Source organism: Diceros bicornis, chromosome 15 (genome assembly GCF_020826845.1).
Source record: "Diceros bicornis minor isolate mBicDic1 chromosome 15, mDicBic1.mat.cur, whole genome shotgun sequence".
NCBI classification, from domain to species: Eukaryota; Metazoa; Chordata; class Mammalia; order Perissodactyla; family Rhinocerotidae; genus Diceros; species Diceros bicornis.
The window spans coordinates 28,574,784-28,592,072 of NC_080754.1; the positions used below are offsets into that span (position 1 = coordinate 28,574,784).

A 17,289-nucleotide genomic window follows, 5' to 3' on the forward strand; every position below is an offset into this window, starting at 1 on the left:
TAGCATATATGAAGAACTTAGTAACTGTTGTAAGAGGAAAAGGAAAGGTTACTTGATAAATGATGCTGGAACAATTTACTGTGATGACATGAGTGACATACACGATTAGACTTTTACCTTATGTCTTACCACTACCTGAATGTCAGATAGATTAAAGATTTAAATGACAAAGAAAATAAGAAGTATAGGTAAATATTTATCAGAGAGAAGGAGAGGGAAAGACTTAGAAGAAAGGTAAGATGATGCTAAGGAAATATCAATAGATTTGATTACAGAAAAACAACAAAACCTGATATTCAAAATTGCACACAAAATTAAAAGACAAAGAACAAACCAGGAATATATTTGCAATAAACAGTGCCAAAAATTTTAAAGAAAGGAGCTCCTGTAAATCAGAAATAAAAACCCAACACTTCCATCAAAAGCACAATGAGATACCACTTGATACCCATTAGGATAGATGTTATAAAACAGCAACAGAAGAAAACAGAAAGTGTTAGCAAGGATGTGGAGAAATTGGAACCCTTGCGCATTGCTGACAAGAATGTAAAATGGTGCAGCTGCTGTGGAAAATCATATGGCCGTTCCTCAAAAAATTAAACATAGAATTACCATACGATCCAGATCTTCCGCTTCTGGCTATGTACCCCAAAGAATTGAAAGCAGGGACTTGAATAGATATTTCTACCCTCTTGTTCATAGCAGCTTTACTCACGATCGCCAGAAGGTGGAAAGGACCTAAATGTCCAACAACAGATGAATGGATAAAGAAAATATGGCATATGCATACAACGAAATATTATTGGGCCTTGAAAAGGAAGGAAGTTCTGATACACGCTACAACATACCAACTTTCCGGACTGCTAAATGTCAGAGACGAATCTTGAGGACATTATGCTAAGTGGAATAAACCATACGCAAAAAGACAGATATCCTATGATTGCACTTGTATGAGGTACCTAGAGTAGTCAAATTCATAGAGTCAGAAAGCAGAACAGTGCTTATCAGGGGCTGGAGGTAGTGGAGAATGAGGAGTCATTATTTAATGGGTACAGAGTTTCTGTTTGGAATGATGAAAAAGTTCTGGAATGAATAGCAGTGATTGTCACATAGCAATGTGAATGAACGTAATGCCACAGAACTGCTCATTTAAAAATGGTTAAAATGGTAAATTTTATGTTATGTTTATTTACCACATAAAGAAAAGAAAAATATCCCAAGATATAAACTTGAAATGTGAGTGCTAAAAGATATAAAAGGGCAATTAACAAAACAACTAGAATAAAATGACCTACAGGTGTATAAAAATATTTAATTTCATAAGTAATTTAAGAAGATATAAATGAAAAGATCAGCATATCATTTGTCATCTATAAAACTGGTGAAATTATTTTATGTTAATATTTAATTATAATCTTAGTCTTATGGCATGGGGATGCTCACAATGGTAGTATAAACGTGTGCAAACTTTCAGGAAAGCATCTTGCAAACTATGCAAAAGAAGTTTCAAATGTTCACATTCATTGACCCAAATCCAACAGTTAGGAATCTATTCTAAGGGTGTCATAGGAGATGCAGGCATGTGGATAATGGCAGACGGCACCCCTTGAACAAAGAACTCCGTGCAGTGAGGGAGCCAGCTCTGTGAATATTTGTAGCGGGGAATGCTGTGTGCCTGTTGGCATGGAGTGAGCATTCCTAACACTCAGTTAGGGATGAGGTCAGGAAGTGAGTGGGGCCAGATGAGGGAGGGCCTGAAGGCCACAGTAAGGAGTGCGGACTTTACCGGGAGTGAGCCGGGAAGCAATTGGAGGCTTCTGAGCAGAGGCCGTGATCTAAGCTTTATAAGGAGCACTGGCTACTATTTGCAGCAGAATCTATTAAGGGTCAAGGGAGGAAGAGGCACGGGTCACTTAGGAAGGTATTGCAATATCCAAGCAAGAGAAGGTGATGGCTTGGACTCGTGAGATTTTGTTTTGAATATCGAGCTGATGGACTGGAGGTGGGATATGAGATAGAGACAGGAGTCAGGTGACTCTAAGGGTTTGATCTGAACAGGAGGGTGAATGATGGTCCTAATTCCTGGGACGTACAGCACTGAGGGAGGAGTAGGTTTCTGGAGGAAGGAATCCAGGGATTCAGTCTGGAAAGGTGAAATGTGAGATGCCTGTTAGACACCAAGTGCAGATGTCGTCTGAGCTGGTGGAAGGATGAGTCTGGAGTTCAGGGGAGAGGACAGGGCTGGAGATACTAATTTGGGAACTGAAAGCAGATGGAGAGTAGTTAAGCTATGGACCACATGAGATGGTCTAGGAAGTGAAGTAGAGATGGAGAAGAGCACCGGATGCTCTAATATTTAGAGGTCAGAGAGGAGGGAGCATCAGCAAAGGAGACTCAGGTAGAGCAGCAAATAAAGGAGGAGGAAAACCAGGAGGTTGTGGTGTCTAATTATTGTAGACAGTACAACAGTACAACTTTTTCTACAAATTGGCTATAAGCACGCGTGCAGGTTTCGTTTCAAACTTGCTGCGAGGACAGAGGAGTCTAAGCAGTCCAATTCGAAGAGTTCTCTCAAAGACATTAATAGGAAGAAAGGAAGAGAGAATGAGAGAGAGAAAGAGAGAGAGAGGGAGGAAGGAAATGAAAGAAAGAAAAGAATGAAAGAAAAAGAAGGAAAGTGGTCAAATAAATGTCTTGTTGAAGACAATGTGACCTCTGATGGACGGTTGGCTGGGTCCTCTTGGTAACTGCGTAGAAGAAATCTTAATCTGATTAAAATCTACCAGATTTGATCAAGCACACTAGTTGTTCCCCAGGAGCAGCTAGCGATTTATCACAGGCAAAATGTCCCAGACCGGGTTTTCACACAACTTTCTCCAATACCTCTTTTTCACTGAGCGAATGTTTCAAGTTCCATCTCAGCTGTGGTATTTTGTTTTGTATTGTTTTGACAATATCATTAATTGAACATGTTACCTCTTTACAGTTTTTATAGGAAGTGGAAATTAGGAATAATTAGGAAATTATCATGAATGTAAATTAATCTTTAGAAGACATACACACTCACAATTAGCAGCTATATTTTTACACACATTGATACTGTTTGTTTATGCCTGTTTCCTCCCTTAGGCAAGGATATCGAAACGAAACCTCACGGCGACCAGGGCAGCGGTGGCAGCGCATGTGCTGGGAGGACCTGGGCTTTCAACTTGTGCATGTCGTGTTCTGTTTGGGCTCTTTTGTTTACGTAAAATAGGAAGAGGTGTAAGTAAAAGACACCCAAAGACCTCCTTGATTTCTGGCCAGAGATCTAGAGCTGTAAGACCTTAAAACTAGAGAATTAAACTCTGCCTGGAGAGTCACTTAGATGCTTCCCAAATTCCAGATATAGTTTTTTGCTGAACCTATCTTCTTGTGTATTCCAAGGTCGAGATCAAGTGTGCTTTCTCCTCCAGGTTTTGCTGCCGGTCGCTACAGGCATGTAGTGAGAAAGCTCCAGGTGTTCTCTGAGAGCCCCACGCTGTCCAATGTTCCTGACGTGCCGTCTATAAAGCCAGTGGACAGGTACCATTTTTCTGGGAGGGATTTTTAGCATGTTTCTACTTATAAGGTATACTGCTCGTTCCCTCATTGTGGGCTGGTCATCGCTAATTAAATGAAATTTATTTTTAGAAGTGACATTTCAGTCATGGGCATGATAACAGATTTGATGTATTCAATTAGGTAAGAGAACTAGTTCTTATGGAAACTTTGACAATAATGACATTGCCGTGATCAGTACAGGGACTCAGTAAAGGCACTGTGTGTATCTAAGCAGCCTCCTGAGTGTCTGTGTGTAAATGTATGTTCAAGTTCCTGTAGAGGCATCATGACACTAACAAGTGGAGCTCTCTACACATCACAGTTTAAATGTTTCCCAGGAGGTTCACAGGGCAGCTGGAATAGTCCCAGGCTTCAATTTGTGCAAAAGCACTCCCCTGGATTCCACTTATTAGGGCATGATTGTAAAGTTTTCCTGAGAATTCATTAGCTTGTAATTCCAGCTGTAACTCACAGCTTTCCATATTCAGCCTCACCGTGATAGTGTGGAGGAACTCTTATGATCTGTGCCCGGATTCCGATAGGTGAGCCCAGGTGAAGAAGTATTTTTGCTCTTTCAAAAAGGATCGTTCTTTCCATATATTTTGGATGAATATGTCAATCAAGGAAAGATTTAAATTAAACAGCAATAGTCAGCTAAGTTTGACCATTGTCATAGTCATGGTCATAGCTTGTGAAATTCAGGGTTTGGAGACGGAACACAAAGTATAAAAAGGGACCTTATTGTATGCTCATCAGAAAAGAAAACAGTAAAACTGGTCCACAGAATTCTGAAACAAGAAGCCACAAATTCTGAAACAAATAGGCACCATCAGATTTCCCTCATGGGCGTCACTCAGTCATATGTTGTGAATTCTCTTTCTGTCAACCCAGGCTCAACAATCTGTGTTCCTCAAGTCATCTGTTGCTGGACCCTGGAGTCCTGGAGTCCCGAGTGTCAGATCCCCCCGGTGTGTGCTCTGGTGGGCACATCAGCTTCTTCTAGGAAGGCTGTAAGCATGGATCTGTTCTCTGTATCCCTCTCTCAGGCTGCACCTCTCTGATTTTCTTCCAGAAGACCTAATCTCTGGCCAGTAGCTTCTGGCAGGGACCTTCAGGCAAAAATGAAGGGAGCAGAGAAAGCATGTGTTGATGACAAGGCAGGGCAACTTCTTACAGAGGCCAGCATTATCAGATGGAGGAGAGTGGAATCTCTATGGGGGTGAGGTACATAAGTGCATGGGTCCCTGTAATTGTTCCATGAAGACTTAACTGGTAATTAATCTGAGGAGAAAATGGATTAATGGGCAGTGAAAACACTGAGGCATCTGTTATGTAAAGCGTGTGCCACAACGGCTGCCAATTGACATAAGTGTTGTAAACCAAGGAATAAAATATTCTTATGGGGCCGGCCCGGTGGCACAAGCGGTCGAGTGCGTGCGCTCTGCTGCGGCGGCCCAGGGTTCGCCAGTTCGGATCCCGGGCACGCACCGACGCACCGCTTGGCAAGCCGTGCTGTGGCGGCGTCCCATATAAAGTGGAGGGAGTCGGGCACGGATGTGGGCCCAGGACCAGTCTTCCTCAGCAAAAAAATAAATAAAAATAAAAAAAGGAGGATTGGCAAATGTTAGCACAGGGCTGATCTTCCTCTCCAAAACAATATATATATATATTCTTAGAGGCCAGTTTGTTGACAGTCTCTGTGTTGGGCCGTGCACTTGACTTGGAATGTGCTCTTCCTGACTCTGCAAGAGGATCCAAATTAGTGAAAACTTATTCACATTGATAAGACTTTACCAATAGAAAACCGACATGAAATCATCTTTCTAATTTATCAGTTTACCCCACAATGTGGGCCCAATGAGTAAGGCAGTGCTTAGAATGTCATTGAGCACACGAAGAAAATATGGAGCACGCTCGTTCTATCTCTATGTTTTTCACATTCTTTGATGCTTGAGAGTGCCGTGTCATGGGTTCTGAGATGGCGGAGCCAGCCTGTGGTGTACCTAGCAGCCAAAAAGACACAGGGTCAATTTTGTTCTTCTGAATTTGGAGCTCAGCGTCAGAAAACAGCAACATCAGAGAGCTGTTGCTCTATATGAGTCCTGGTGCCTGAGGATAAGAAAGCGTCATAGTGTTGGCCGTGTTATTCATCAGACTAGCAGCCCTTTACATGGTATAGCAGAAGGTACCATGACAAACATTCAGCATTTTCCGTTTTTGTTAGAAGTGAGGACTCTCCTATCATTCTACTAATTTGTTTAGAATTGTCTATGGTGATAACATGTCTCAAAACAGCAAAAAAGCATGTACGTGAATAGACCCCGTTCAGATGACTCACTTAGGTTTTCGCTGAGATAATGACTGTCTACCACTGGGTGGAATAGGCAGAAAGCAAATAAGGACGTTTTACTGTATCGTGTTGACAACAGACTGTTATTCAAAGGTCATTTCTCTTGCAGGCTACCAATTCTTTCTCTCTGTTATACATATACCTTTAAAAGTTTTTAATATCTCTCTGTATGTACGTATTTTAAATGTGCATAGAAATATAGAGTTATACAAAATTCTGACAAATGAAAATTCTAAAGCTTTAAACTTTAGTTTTTAAAATATAATTTTATCAAGCAAATTATAAGACAATATTCTTCTACATTGATTTCAACCTCTTAATTTGAACATCAGGAAGAAACATAACATTTCTATAGACAAGAAAATAAAAGTAACAATCATTGTGAGTTGATGAGGGTCTTGTGCTGTCTTCTTTTTATTCTGAGGAAGATTCACACTGAGCTGACATCTGTTGCCAATCTGCCTCTTTTTTTTTGATTGAGGAAGATTAGCCCTGGGCGAAGAACTGTGTCATTCTTCCTCTCTTTTGCATGTGGGTCGACACCACAGTCAGGCTGACAGGCGGTGTAGGTCTGTGCACGGCATCCGAACCCGCAAAGCCTGGGCCGACGAAGCAGAGCACGTCGAACTTAACCACTACGCCACAGGTCCGTCCCCTGCTCTCTGTTTTCAATCAAATTAACTTTCTCAGAATGTTCTAGTTCAATTACTCCCATTCACTATCAGCCTAAGCTTTTAAAGCAAAGCAGGAACCTTGGAAATACATATTTGGCCCATGTCCACGAGTAATACAATCACTGTTGAAATTGAAGTGACCTCCAAAATGGCCACTACTCTTCAACACGCAGGAGCTCTGAAAATGAGTGCAGTGGCTGCCTGTCGGCCAAGACTCCCCAGTCGGTCGGTGGTAGATGCTCTGAGGCTCATTGGTGGCCCCTGGGTCCCAGTTGGGGGAATCTTCCAAACACAGAGGGGTTCAGACACTCAGTGGCTAAAACGAATGACAACTGTCAGCTGCACGTAAGAGAGAAGCCAGTTATTTTCTCAAATAATACGCAGCTCAGGGGGAAGGAGTCAAGGCTGGGGCAGTGACTCAACAAGGTCCTCACATGTTGTCTGTGTAGCTTGTTGAGGGGCTGGCTAACGGGTCAAAGGGGCCCCCCCGGGCCAGCACATCTAGGTTCAAGACAGGAAGAAGGAACAGAGCTGTGCCACCTGTGTCCTTTCTCCCTTTATCAGGAAGGCAAAAGCTGTTCTAGAAACCCTGAACACACATCCACTTATATCTCATCGACCAGAATTGTGTCATGAAAAGCCTGGAAAGAGGAAGCCTGCGAAATTATTTTGCTGCCCCCTCCCCCAAAGTATAATTTTAGAAGAGTCCAAAGGAAAAACTGCAGACAGATGAGCAATGAGCACTGTTGGCTTCTATTGGCACTTTGCCTGAGAGGGAGATTGGAATCACCTCCTTCTCCCCATGTGTTTGTGTAATCTCATGTGGTGTGCAAGCCAAGCTCACAGGGGCAGGACCTCTCAGTCCCCAGCACGGGTGGGGGTGGGGTGGTTGCTGTGGGAAGTGACAGTCACAGGCTGCAGAGCCCCTAGTCCACATTCTCCTCATCCTCTGTGATGTCACACTGGGACTTCTTGCCTTCCACCCTGGGCTGAGGCTTCTGAGCTCACTATGGCCTCAGCGTTCGCTGGGAACATAGGGCTCTCGGAGCCAGTATCAGGGAGGGAGCCTGTGGGCACCAGAGGTCCGGCCATGCGGCTCTGGGAGGATGGCATGCCCCTCACGACGGGGCGCCATCCCCCGCCTCAGATCCCAATTCCCTGGCTCGTCCCGAGCCTGCTCGCTGCCTTCAGTGGAGTCCTGCTGGTCGCTGTCAGTGGACTCTTCTTTGGTTTCCCGTGAGTCTCCCACACAAGCCGGCAGGTTTCTTACAGAGTCAGAAAGGAAGACAGATCATGAGAGTCCGGACAGGGGAAGTGCAGAAGAGGCGTCAGGGAAGGGAGGATATTCTAGGCAGTGGGAACCAATGTGCAAAGGCACAGAGGCATAGAGTGCTTGGTGCCTTTGGGAGCTGTTGGTGGCTAGGAGTATTGGGTGACATTTGGTGGAGCCTCTCTGGGTCTGTCACCGCCCTGGCTATTTAGAGCAGGCTTTGAGGTCTGTGAGTCCGGACCAGGTGGAGTGAGTCCCGCGCGGAGCTTTGGGACTCCAGGATCAGCGCTGAGTCCTGCTCTGGTCTCAGTTGCAGATGGCTGGCCCAGAATGGGGAGTGGGCCTTTCCTGTTGTCACAGGACCCCTCTTCGTCCTCACCTTCGGCATTCTCATGTTTCTAAACATCTCCGACCCTGGTATCTTGCACCAAGGTGAGCTCTCGGGCCCCTGGGAGAAGGAGGTAGCACCCTAAAGGGTCCTGCGTGCAGGGAAGATTCCTAAAGTGCTCCTCCCTTGTCCCCTCCTCGGGCCTCAAGACCCCGTCACCCCACATCCCCTTCACTTGGGCCCTGCTTCTGTTGCTTCATTTCCCAAGCCACCGAGATGCGGTACAACAGGATTCTGGAGGCTTTCCAGTTGCCTTGGAGGCAGGGCCAGTGCAGGCTGGGAAGAGAAGCCAGCTCTTGGCAACCACTCAGTTGTGTCTTCTTCCTTCCCACTGCACACACTCCTTACATCACTGACAGTTCCAAAGGCCTGCGTTCTCACAGAAGTCCTCTGGCTGGACGTCTACCTTCCCTTGGACTGCCAGCCTCTCTGAGTTTGGTCAGCTTCCTCAGTGCGGACTAGGATTCCCGTGCACACCTCCTTGCCTAGGCCAGTGATGCTGCGGGGCGGCCCTCACCCCGGCAGCAGCAGTGTGACGAAGGGCTCCTGCCGCTGCCCAATCCTCTTCCCATGCCAGGCTCCAACGAACAGGGCCCCAGGACGGTGCGTGTGGTTTGGGTGAAGCACATAGCCTTCCGCCTGCAGTGGTGCCCACAGTGCTGCTTCCACCGCCCGCCGCGGACCTACCACTGCCCCTGGTGCAACATCTGTGTGGAGGTGAGCGCCCCTCTCATCTGCCCCCTTCTGGCCCACACCCCCACCCGCTCTGCACCTGCCTGGGACCAGGAGGCCCACTTGCACAGGGGACCAGTAGCAGACCTCAAACCACTTCCGGGACTGCTAAGGCCAAGGGTGGCAGTAACTCCCAGCCACTCTTGGTCACTCATGCAGCTCACTGCCTCCCTGCCTGCACCTGTCCTGGGAGGCTGGCCCCTGCCGACCCAGGTGCTGACAGGCCCAGGAGCATCGACATCTATGCTGAGCCTGGTCAGGCCAGGGGGAGGAAAGGCACCCCTGTCCTACCCCAGGGCTGGCTGACACTAGATGCCCAAGGGCCCCACGGCTGGCTGTAGGCCTGGCCCGGGGAGCTTGACCTGTCCTCTTCTGGTGTCCAGAACGCTGTCCCCTCTCCCTCTCGCTCAGGACTTCGACCACCACTGCAGGTGGGTGAACAATTGCATAGGTCACCGGAACTTGGGCTTGTTCATCCTGCTCCTCCTGTGCCTATGCTTGTACTTGGGCTCCATGCTTGTCACCTGCATGGTCTTCCTCCTGCGCACCACCCACCTGCCCTTCTCCATTGACAAGGTCATCGCGTATCCACCAGGCTGCAGGGTCCACTTGGCGAGCTGTGGGCAGGGCGAGGACAGCCGAAGGGCGGGGTCCCGGGGGCGGGCGAGTGGTGGGCGGGGTTAGACAGAAACCCCCTGGGGAGGACCAGTCTGGACCAGGGGAGGGTGGTAGGGTCCAGGCGATGGGTGGGGCTAGGAGGCACTGCGGTGCGTGGGCAATCTAGCGGGGTCTTGGATAGAGGACGCTGAGGGCGGCACGGAGACCAGGTCGGCAGGGTGGGGTGAGGTTTACCAGGGGTTGGTGGGTGGGGAGAGGATGGACTGGCTGGTCGTGCGCGGGTCTGTCAGGGCTGGAGTCGGTGTGAGGGTCCCGGCCCGGGAGGTCCATTGCGGGCGCAGCTCCTTAGCTCGTGGGCAGCATCGTCGTAGTGGTCCCCGCCGCCGGCTTCCTGGTGCCTCTCTTGGTGCTTCTGCTGATGAAGGCCAGGTCGGTGAGCACCGCCCAGCGCTCCTACGAGGACAAGGTACGCGGGTCTCCGGGGTGCCACGAAAGCGGTCTCTGGGCGGTCACCTTGGGCCTTCAGGACCTCCACACTTTCCGCCCTTTCTCCCCCGCCCTGGTCCTCATGGCCTGACCTCCCTTGAAGGTGCCTCGTGAGGCCTTGAGGCCCAGATTCAGCTCAGATCTCACCTCCTCTAGGGGCTCGGGGCTCCCTCTCCCTCCCAGGTGCACTGCGTCGAGGGCCTAGTGAGTGCTAGGCTGCGCATCCATTATTTTGAAGGCTGGGCATGGAGGTGAGGCAGGCCCCATCCTGCGCTCCTGTTGATAAGGCCCCTGAAGTCAGAGAATCTCCCGCCCTTCGCCCGTGCACATTGAGAGAGGGGCCTGCCCTGTGCTGTGCAGCGCAGCGCAGACTCAGAGGGAATGGAGAGTTCAGAGAGGACCGCGGTGTAGAGGGTTTGGGGGCAGAAGGCAGAGCGAAGGGCGTTGCCGGTGAGGGGCAGAGCTTGCAAAAAGGCAGGGAAGCTGGAAAGTTTGTGGAATGTTGAGGATGCTGAGCGGACAGTTGTAATTGGAGCAGAAAGTGGATGGGAAATCAAGTGGACTGCTGGGCTCGGGCCAGATGGAAAAGGCACGAAAGTCAGCTGGAGCCTTCTCTTGGTGCGGTGGAAACCTGGAAGCCAGGACAGGTTTTGTTTTTTTTTTTTAACATGGAGTAAAATTCACCCATTTTTAGTGCCCAGTTATAGGAGTTTGACAAATGCATACAGTCCTGCAACCACCTCCATAATTAAGATTTAGAACAGTTCCATCACCCCCCACAATTCTCTGAAGCCCCTTTTGTAGTGGGTTTCTCCCCATAGTTGTTACCCCTGGCAACCACTGATTTGTCTTCTATCCCTCTTGTCTTTCCTTGTCCAGAGTCTCGTGTGGATGAAATCATAGCCTTTTGAGTCTGGTGTCTTGCACTTAGCATAATGCGTTTGAGATTCCTCCACGTTGCTGCCCGTAGGAGTTCTTTCCTCCTTTCTCTTGCTGTGTACTATTCCGTCATATGGATGTACCACAACTTACTTATCCATTTGCCAACGGAAGGATATTTGGGTTGTTTCTGGGTTTTGGTGATCATAAAGAAAGTGGCTATAAACATTCGTGTACAGGCATGGGAAGATAAGTTTTCATTTCTTTGAGTCAATTCTTAAGAGTGGCATTGCTGGGTTAGACAGTAACTGAATGTTTAACTTGATAAGAAAGTGCCAAATTGTCTTCCAAAATGGCTGTACCCTTTTGCATTCCCACAAGCAGTGCATGGGAAATCCAGTTGCTTCTGCATCCTCATTAACATTTGGCATTGTCACCTTTTTTTGTTTTCTGATTTTCCGTTGTAGCTAGTCTAAGAAACGTGTAGTGGTATCTCATTGTGGTTTGAATTTGCATCTTCCAAGTGACTAATGCTGTTAGCATCCTTTCATGTTCTTATTTGCCATCTGTATATCTTTGATTAAATGTCTGTTCCAATCGTTTGCCCATTCAAAAAATTATGTTGTCTTCTTAGTATTAGATTTAAAGAGTTCTTTCTATCTGCTAGATTCAGCTACGTGTTTTGCAGTCTTTTCCCAGCCTTTGGCCTTATTTTCTTGCCAGTGTTTGTCCAAGATCAGAAGTGTTCAATTTGGATCAAGAGCGTTTTCAGTTTTGTCTTCAATGGCTTGTGTTTTGGTGTTGTAATTAAGAAATCTTTGCCTAAACCGAGGTCACCAAGATTTTCCCCTATGTTTTCTTCTAGAAGCTTTATAGTTTTAGGTTTTCTCTTTAGGCCTCCTATTCATTTTGGGTTGAATTTTGGATATGAAGCAGGGTATGAGTCAAGACTTATAGTTTTGCGTGTGGGTTGTTCCAAGAGCATTTGTTGAAAAGACAGTCCTTTTTCTGTTGAGTTGTCTTTGCACATTCCTCAAAAATCAATTGACTATATAGATGTGGGTGTATTTCTGAACTGTCTCTCTTTTTGCCACGACCACACTGTCTTCACTGGTAGCTTTCTATGAAGTCTTGAAATGACACAATGTGACATCTCCAACTTTGTTCTTTTTTTCAGAGTTCTTGTGGCTATCCTAGTTCCTTTGATTTTCCATATAAATTAAGAATCAGCTTGTCAATTGCTAGAACTGAGTTTGCTGAGATTTTCCCTTGGATTGCATTGAACCTACAGACCGCTTTGGAAAATGGACCTTTTAACAGTATTGATCTTTTAATCCACGAAAATGGGATACCTCTCCATATTCAGGTCTTCTTTGATGTCTTTCCTTAGTGTTGTGTAGTTTTCAGCATATACAGCTTGCATACCTTGTGTTAGATGTTTTCTAAGTATCTCCTTGTTTTTTGTGCTCTTATAAATTTTTTGCAAAATTGAATTTACATTTGCTTATTATTGTTAGAAAATACAGTGGACTTTTGTATGTTTGTCTCGGATCTTGGAATTTTTCTGGATTGACTTATAAGTTCTAGTAGCCTTTTTGTTGATTCTACCTCAAAATTCATGTCATCTGTGAATAAGGACAGTTTCATTTCCCCCTTTCCAGCGTGTCTGGCTTTATTTCTTTTTCTTGTCTTCCTGCACTGTCTCGGCCCTCCGCTACAGTGGCAGGTGGAGTGGTAAAAGTGATCCTTGCCGTGGGTTTCCTTCAGCAGGACAGGGACTTGAGTAAAGGCTTTTTTAGGAAGACTGTAGTGGGCCACAGTGATGAGGGAGGGGCTGGAGACACCGAGGCAGCTGAAAGGACAGAGGAGCCCTCTGTGCCCACCTCCTCCCATCCTTCCCATCACCATTCCATCGCTCCCCCCGTATTTGGTTCACAGCTCCCGTGTGACGCCTCTGCTCATCCCTTCCTCATCAGCCCCCTGTTGTCTGCATGCCTTCTCTCTCCATCCTCAGTCCATCATTTCAGCCTCTCTTGGGCAGCACTGTCCCTTCCCACATCCTATGGTTCTTCAGCCTCGGGTCGGGACCTAAGCCCTGCGCCCCCTGCACTGCTCCGCATGGGGTTCTTCCAGTCCGGGGTCTCCACCCTTAAGAAGCCCGACTGGGGTCTGCACTCTGTGATTCACCAGGCAGGGCTCTTTCCCATCACCTGCAGATCCCATTTCAGGCATCCTTCACACACCTCCACTTCGTTCCCTTCCCGCCTGCATCCCCTGACCGCAGCTTCTGCTGGGGCCACTTGCTTAGTGGTTCATAGTAAGGGCTCTGGAGCCAGACCATGTAAATTCACTTGCCAGCTCCACAACATGCCAGCATGGAGATCTTAGGAGTACTGCTTGGCCACCTGGTGCCTCAGTTTCCCCATCTGTAAAAGGAGGCCGCATGGGTTAATATGTGTAAGACACATAGCACAATGGCTGGTACAAGTAAGTGTCCTAGACTTTGTTGTTGTTATTATTACCGTTCCTTGGCATCATCATTGCCACGTCTTCATGTCTCTCTCATCTTACAAACAAAGCAAATCTCCGTGAACGTCACAGGCCTCCACTCCTACTGTCATACTCTCCCCTCGGCACAGCCGGAGTTTCTGACAGAGTTGGGTGTGCTCACTAGCATCGTTCTTCACCTTCCTCATCCCACTTCAGCCTCTGTCCTCACTGTCACGGTGATGCTGCGCTCTCCACGAGGCCACAGCCAGCAGGCAGTCCTCAGACTGATCTTTCCTGGCCGCACACAGCCCCATGTGGAACGGCACGCAGCTGCCATGACCCTGCCCCAGGCTCTCGGGGTCCCGCTCCCTCTGCTCACCTGGCTGATGCTCCTCGGCCTGCACCGTGGAGTCTTGCCCTAGGCTGCCTGCTCTTCTCGCTGATCCCCTCTCCCTGCTGCTCTGCCACCCCCAGCTGCCCTCTCCACCCTGAAAGTTACGACTGGCTTTGTTGTTCATGGTGTGTCCTCTGTCCCCAGCGCAGTGCCCGGAACATTGTTGAAACCTCAACATATTTATGAGCAAAGAGTGAACCTGCAGACAAAGGAATGCATGCGGCTTTGGGAGGAAGAGAAAGAAAGAGAGAGAGAGAGAGAGAGAGAGAGAAGCCTGATGCCATAAACCCAGGGGAAGAACCGAGAGAGCAGAGGCAGCAGGGAGTTGGGCAGGAGACGGGACAAGAAGACGCCCACTTTGCTCTGGGCCTGTGGAGAGTGAGGGCGTTGGAGACTCGCAATGGGAGCAGGAGACCCGGGTCTGGAGCCAGTGAGAGGGGACAGTGTGTGAAGCTGAGAGCTGCTGGCTTCCGTTCCCAGCTGAGAGGGGCCATGTGGGGGAGCACGGTGCTCTGCTGTATTAGTCAGTTCTTACAAATTCCTTCAACAGCTATCATTCCTTGAAGCACTGAATAATCAGCATTTTCCTATGCTCCATGTACATCTCATGAATGAAAATATATTTCTCTAAATTTGAAATTTTGAATGTAAATTTAATCAAAGTCTTTTAAGCTTTTAGTTTCCCTTAAATGCTTTAAACACCCTAAAGGACGCAGAACTCAAACTCTCACAATGGTTGGTGTTGGTTTTGGCCACAATGGGACATTCTGGAGCTGTCTTGACTTTTCCTCCCCCAGGGCTCAGCTCCCCTGCCTGGGGTCCTGGTTCATTTTGGTGGAGAATAGTGTTGAAGATCAACGTCTTTGTGACAGGGGCATGGGACACAGGAGAGCTGGTGGTGGGCAGATGTGCTCCTGGGCCCCTTTCGGTCGTGACCAGCACTTTGTAGCTAGGGCTCTCGAAGTCGGGGTGAGAGTCGGCCTGCGCTGGGGAGGAGGAGGGGATGAGGCTGGTGGGTGGAGGGCGGGGAGGACGAGAGCTGGGTCAAGTGTGTCCAGGAGAGGACTTGAACTTTCGTCTTGACCTTTACTGCACTAGGCGCTCAGGACTTTGAACCCCGATTTCCGGGGCCATGTGAGTTTGGGTAGGAAATATGTTTGGGCCCGAAAGCACTGCCCTTCCAGATAGTGAAATTCAGTGAAGGCACAAGTTTGGAAGTAATGAGTGGTGGGAAAGCAGAGAAGTAGGGGGAGCGGGGTGTGGAGCCGTCTTTGGAGCAGCTTAATAGAACAAGGCAGATCTGAAAGCATATTTGGAAGGAGGCAGCAGGAGGATGTGTGTGGCCAAAGGAGACAGAGAGGGGGAGGATGCTGCCAAAGGGGGTACCAGGTGGTGCGGGATCCCTGAGGCGGCAGGAGTTGGGGGTGCGGGGCCAGGGGTCGCGTGGAGAGAGCTCCTCGGAAGTGGGTTGGGGGAGGCCTTGGCTGACCCTTGCGGCTTCCCCGCCCTTGGAGTCTTGCTGCAGCCCTGGGCTGAGCTGACCGGCTCAGGGAGGGCAGTGGGGGCGGCCTGCCCAGTCCTGCTGGATCTGAGCTCCTCTTCCCACCCTCGCCCCCTCCAGTACCAATACCTACATGGACACAACCCTTTCGACCTTGGCTGTGGCAAAAACTGGTATTGGACACTTTGTGCAGCGCTGGGACCCAAGTGAGTTGGCAAACCAGAGGCCTGAGTGGTGGCCCTGGGGCTGGTGGGGTGGGGTGAAGCTGGGTCATCTCGCCTGGCCCCTTAGCAGAGCTCCCAGGTCCTTCCGCTCATTCTTCCTATTGTTTTGGGATTTTCCCCAGGGCCTTGTGGGAGCATTTGGAGCCCCCACTTCCTTGCCTCTGTGGGTTCTTGCCCCAAGAAATGGGGTAGAGGGCATTGCAGCCTGGATGAGACAGGCCCCAGCTCCCCGTGGTGCCGAGCGCTGGGCCTTGTCCTGCCTAAGATGAGGGGCACCAGGCAAGGAGGGTCACGACCACCTCCATCTGGCCTGTTGCTCCCCAGGTACATGGCCGAAGCTGTCGGGCTGCAGAGAGTGGTGGGGCCTGACTGGGTGCCCACGCGGAACCTGCACTTCCCGACGTGCCCCTCCATGCCCATTCCCGAAGCCCTCCCTGGGCTGGGGTCTGGCCGCCAGGTCCAACCTCTGGATCTGTACCAAGCAGGGCAGGATCCCCCAGGGAGTGGTGAGGCTGCAGCCCTCCAGGAGGTAAGGGGTGTGTGTGTGTTTGTGCCCACAGATGCGCACGCGCCCGTCGTGTTGGGAAAGGGCATCTGAAGATTGTACAGGTTTAGGGAAAGCCCCCCTCCATGTTTCGCTGGTGCTGAAGCTGGAACACTCCGAGCTCGAGGGCGGCGGATCATAGGCCAGCGGAGCGTTGAAAGTAGAGTCACAGGCCTGCAGACTACATCAGGGGTCCCTGGAGAAACAAGGGGAAGAGACCACACCACTCACTTGCTCGTTGCCCTTGGGCCAGTCCCTTACCCTTTCTGGGCCTCAGTTTCCTTAGCCATGAATGAGGACTGAGACTAGGCCAGTGAGCAATAATTTGGGGAGGCGGATTCATTTATTTACGGGCAACTTTTAACCTGAAGCTCAATGTTTGAAACAGGTGGCAGTGGAGCTTTAGGACTGCTGCGGGGAAGGTAATTCACAAGCCCCGCCCACAGGGCCCCTGCAGTGATGTTCTGTGGGTCCTGCCCACTCCCTTGGCTCTGCCTAGGGGGGTGGCACCTTGGACAGTTTCTTGCTCCCGAGCTGGTGGGTCATGCGGTGTGGGGCCGGCACCTTTGGAGAGCTGACCTCCTCCACTCTGTGTTTAGATGCACGCCGGCCGGCCCAGTGTGGCCCCTGCTGCTCAGGCCCGAGAGGCGGCTCGATCTGCCTCTCACCCATTTGCACCCGGAGATGCCAGGAGACCCGGCACCTGAGCCTCACCTCTTGAGCCCCGCGTGGAGACTCTCTGAGCCCTAACCTTGCCAAGTCCCCTGGCGAGAGTGCCGAGACCCCTGAAAGCCCATTAAACACCCTTTGCCTGCCTCCTACAGCTGCCCTGCTGCACTGTGTGTTGGTATCAAGGGAGTGGGGCGGTGAGGGGGCCTCTGGGGGATGAGACAAAGACCCGGGGTGGGGGCAGCCAGGGTTCAATACTGGCTGGCTCTGCGATCTAGTGCAAGACACTGAACATTTCTCTCACCCTTCAAACGGGGAAACCATAACAACCAAAGCGAGGACTGGAGATGATGGAAGAGAAAACCCAGCAGTGCCTGGATGTCGGCCTAGCCAAGTCCTGGCCTCTGCCCTGCGGCCACCCTGTCTGACTGCAGGGGGCGCGCGCTGCTTGGGAATTCGCCCAGCCTGGCCAGCTCCAGCCTGGCAGC

General features: G+C 49.5%; 1 protein-coding gene across 1 annotated transcript; it reads left to right on the top strand.

Annotated features, from left to right (window-relative positions):
* Positions 1-7,717: 7,717 nt before the first annotated feature.
* Positions 7,718-16,554, top strand: LOC131414545 (palmitoyltransferase ZDHHC19-like). Its single transcript, XM_058555555.1, has 8 exons — positions 7,718-7,842; positions 8,187-8,308; positions 8,842-8,981; positions 9,408-9,580; positions 9,975-10,080; positions 15,485-15,570; positions 15,913-16,117; positions 16,521-16,554. The coding sequence occupies exons 1-8, from the start codon at positions 7,718-7,720 to the stop codon at positions 16,536-16,538; spliced, it is 975 nt and encodes a 324-aa protein (XP_058411538.1). The 3' UTR covers positions 16,539-16,554.
* The last annotated feature ends 735 nt before the right edge of the window (positions 16,555-17,289 follow it).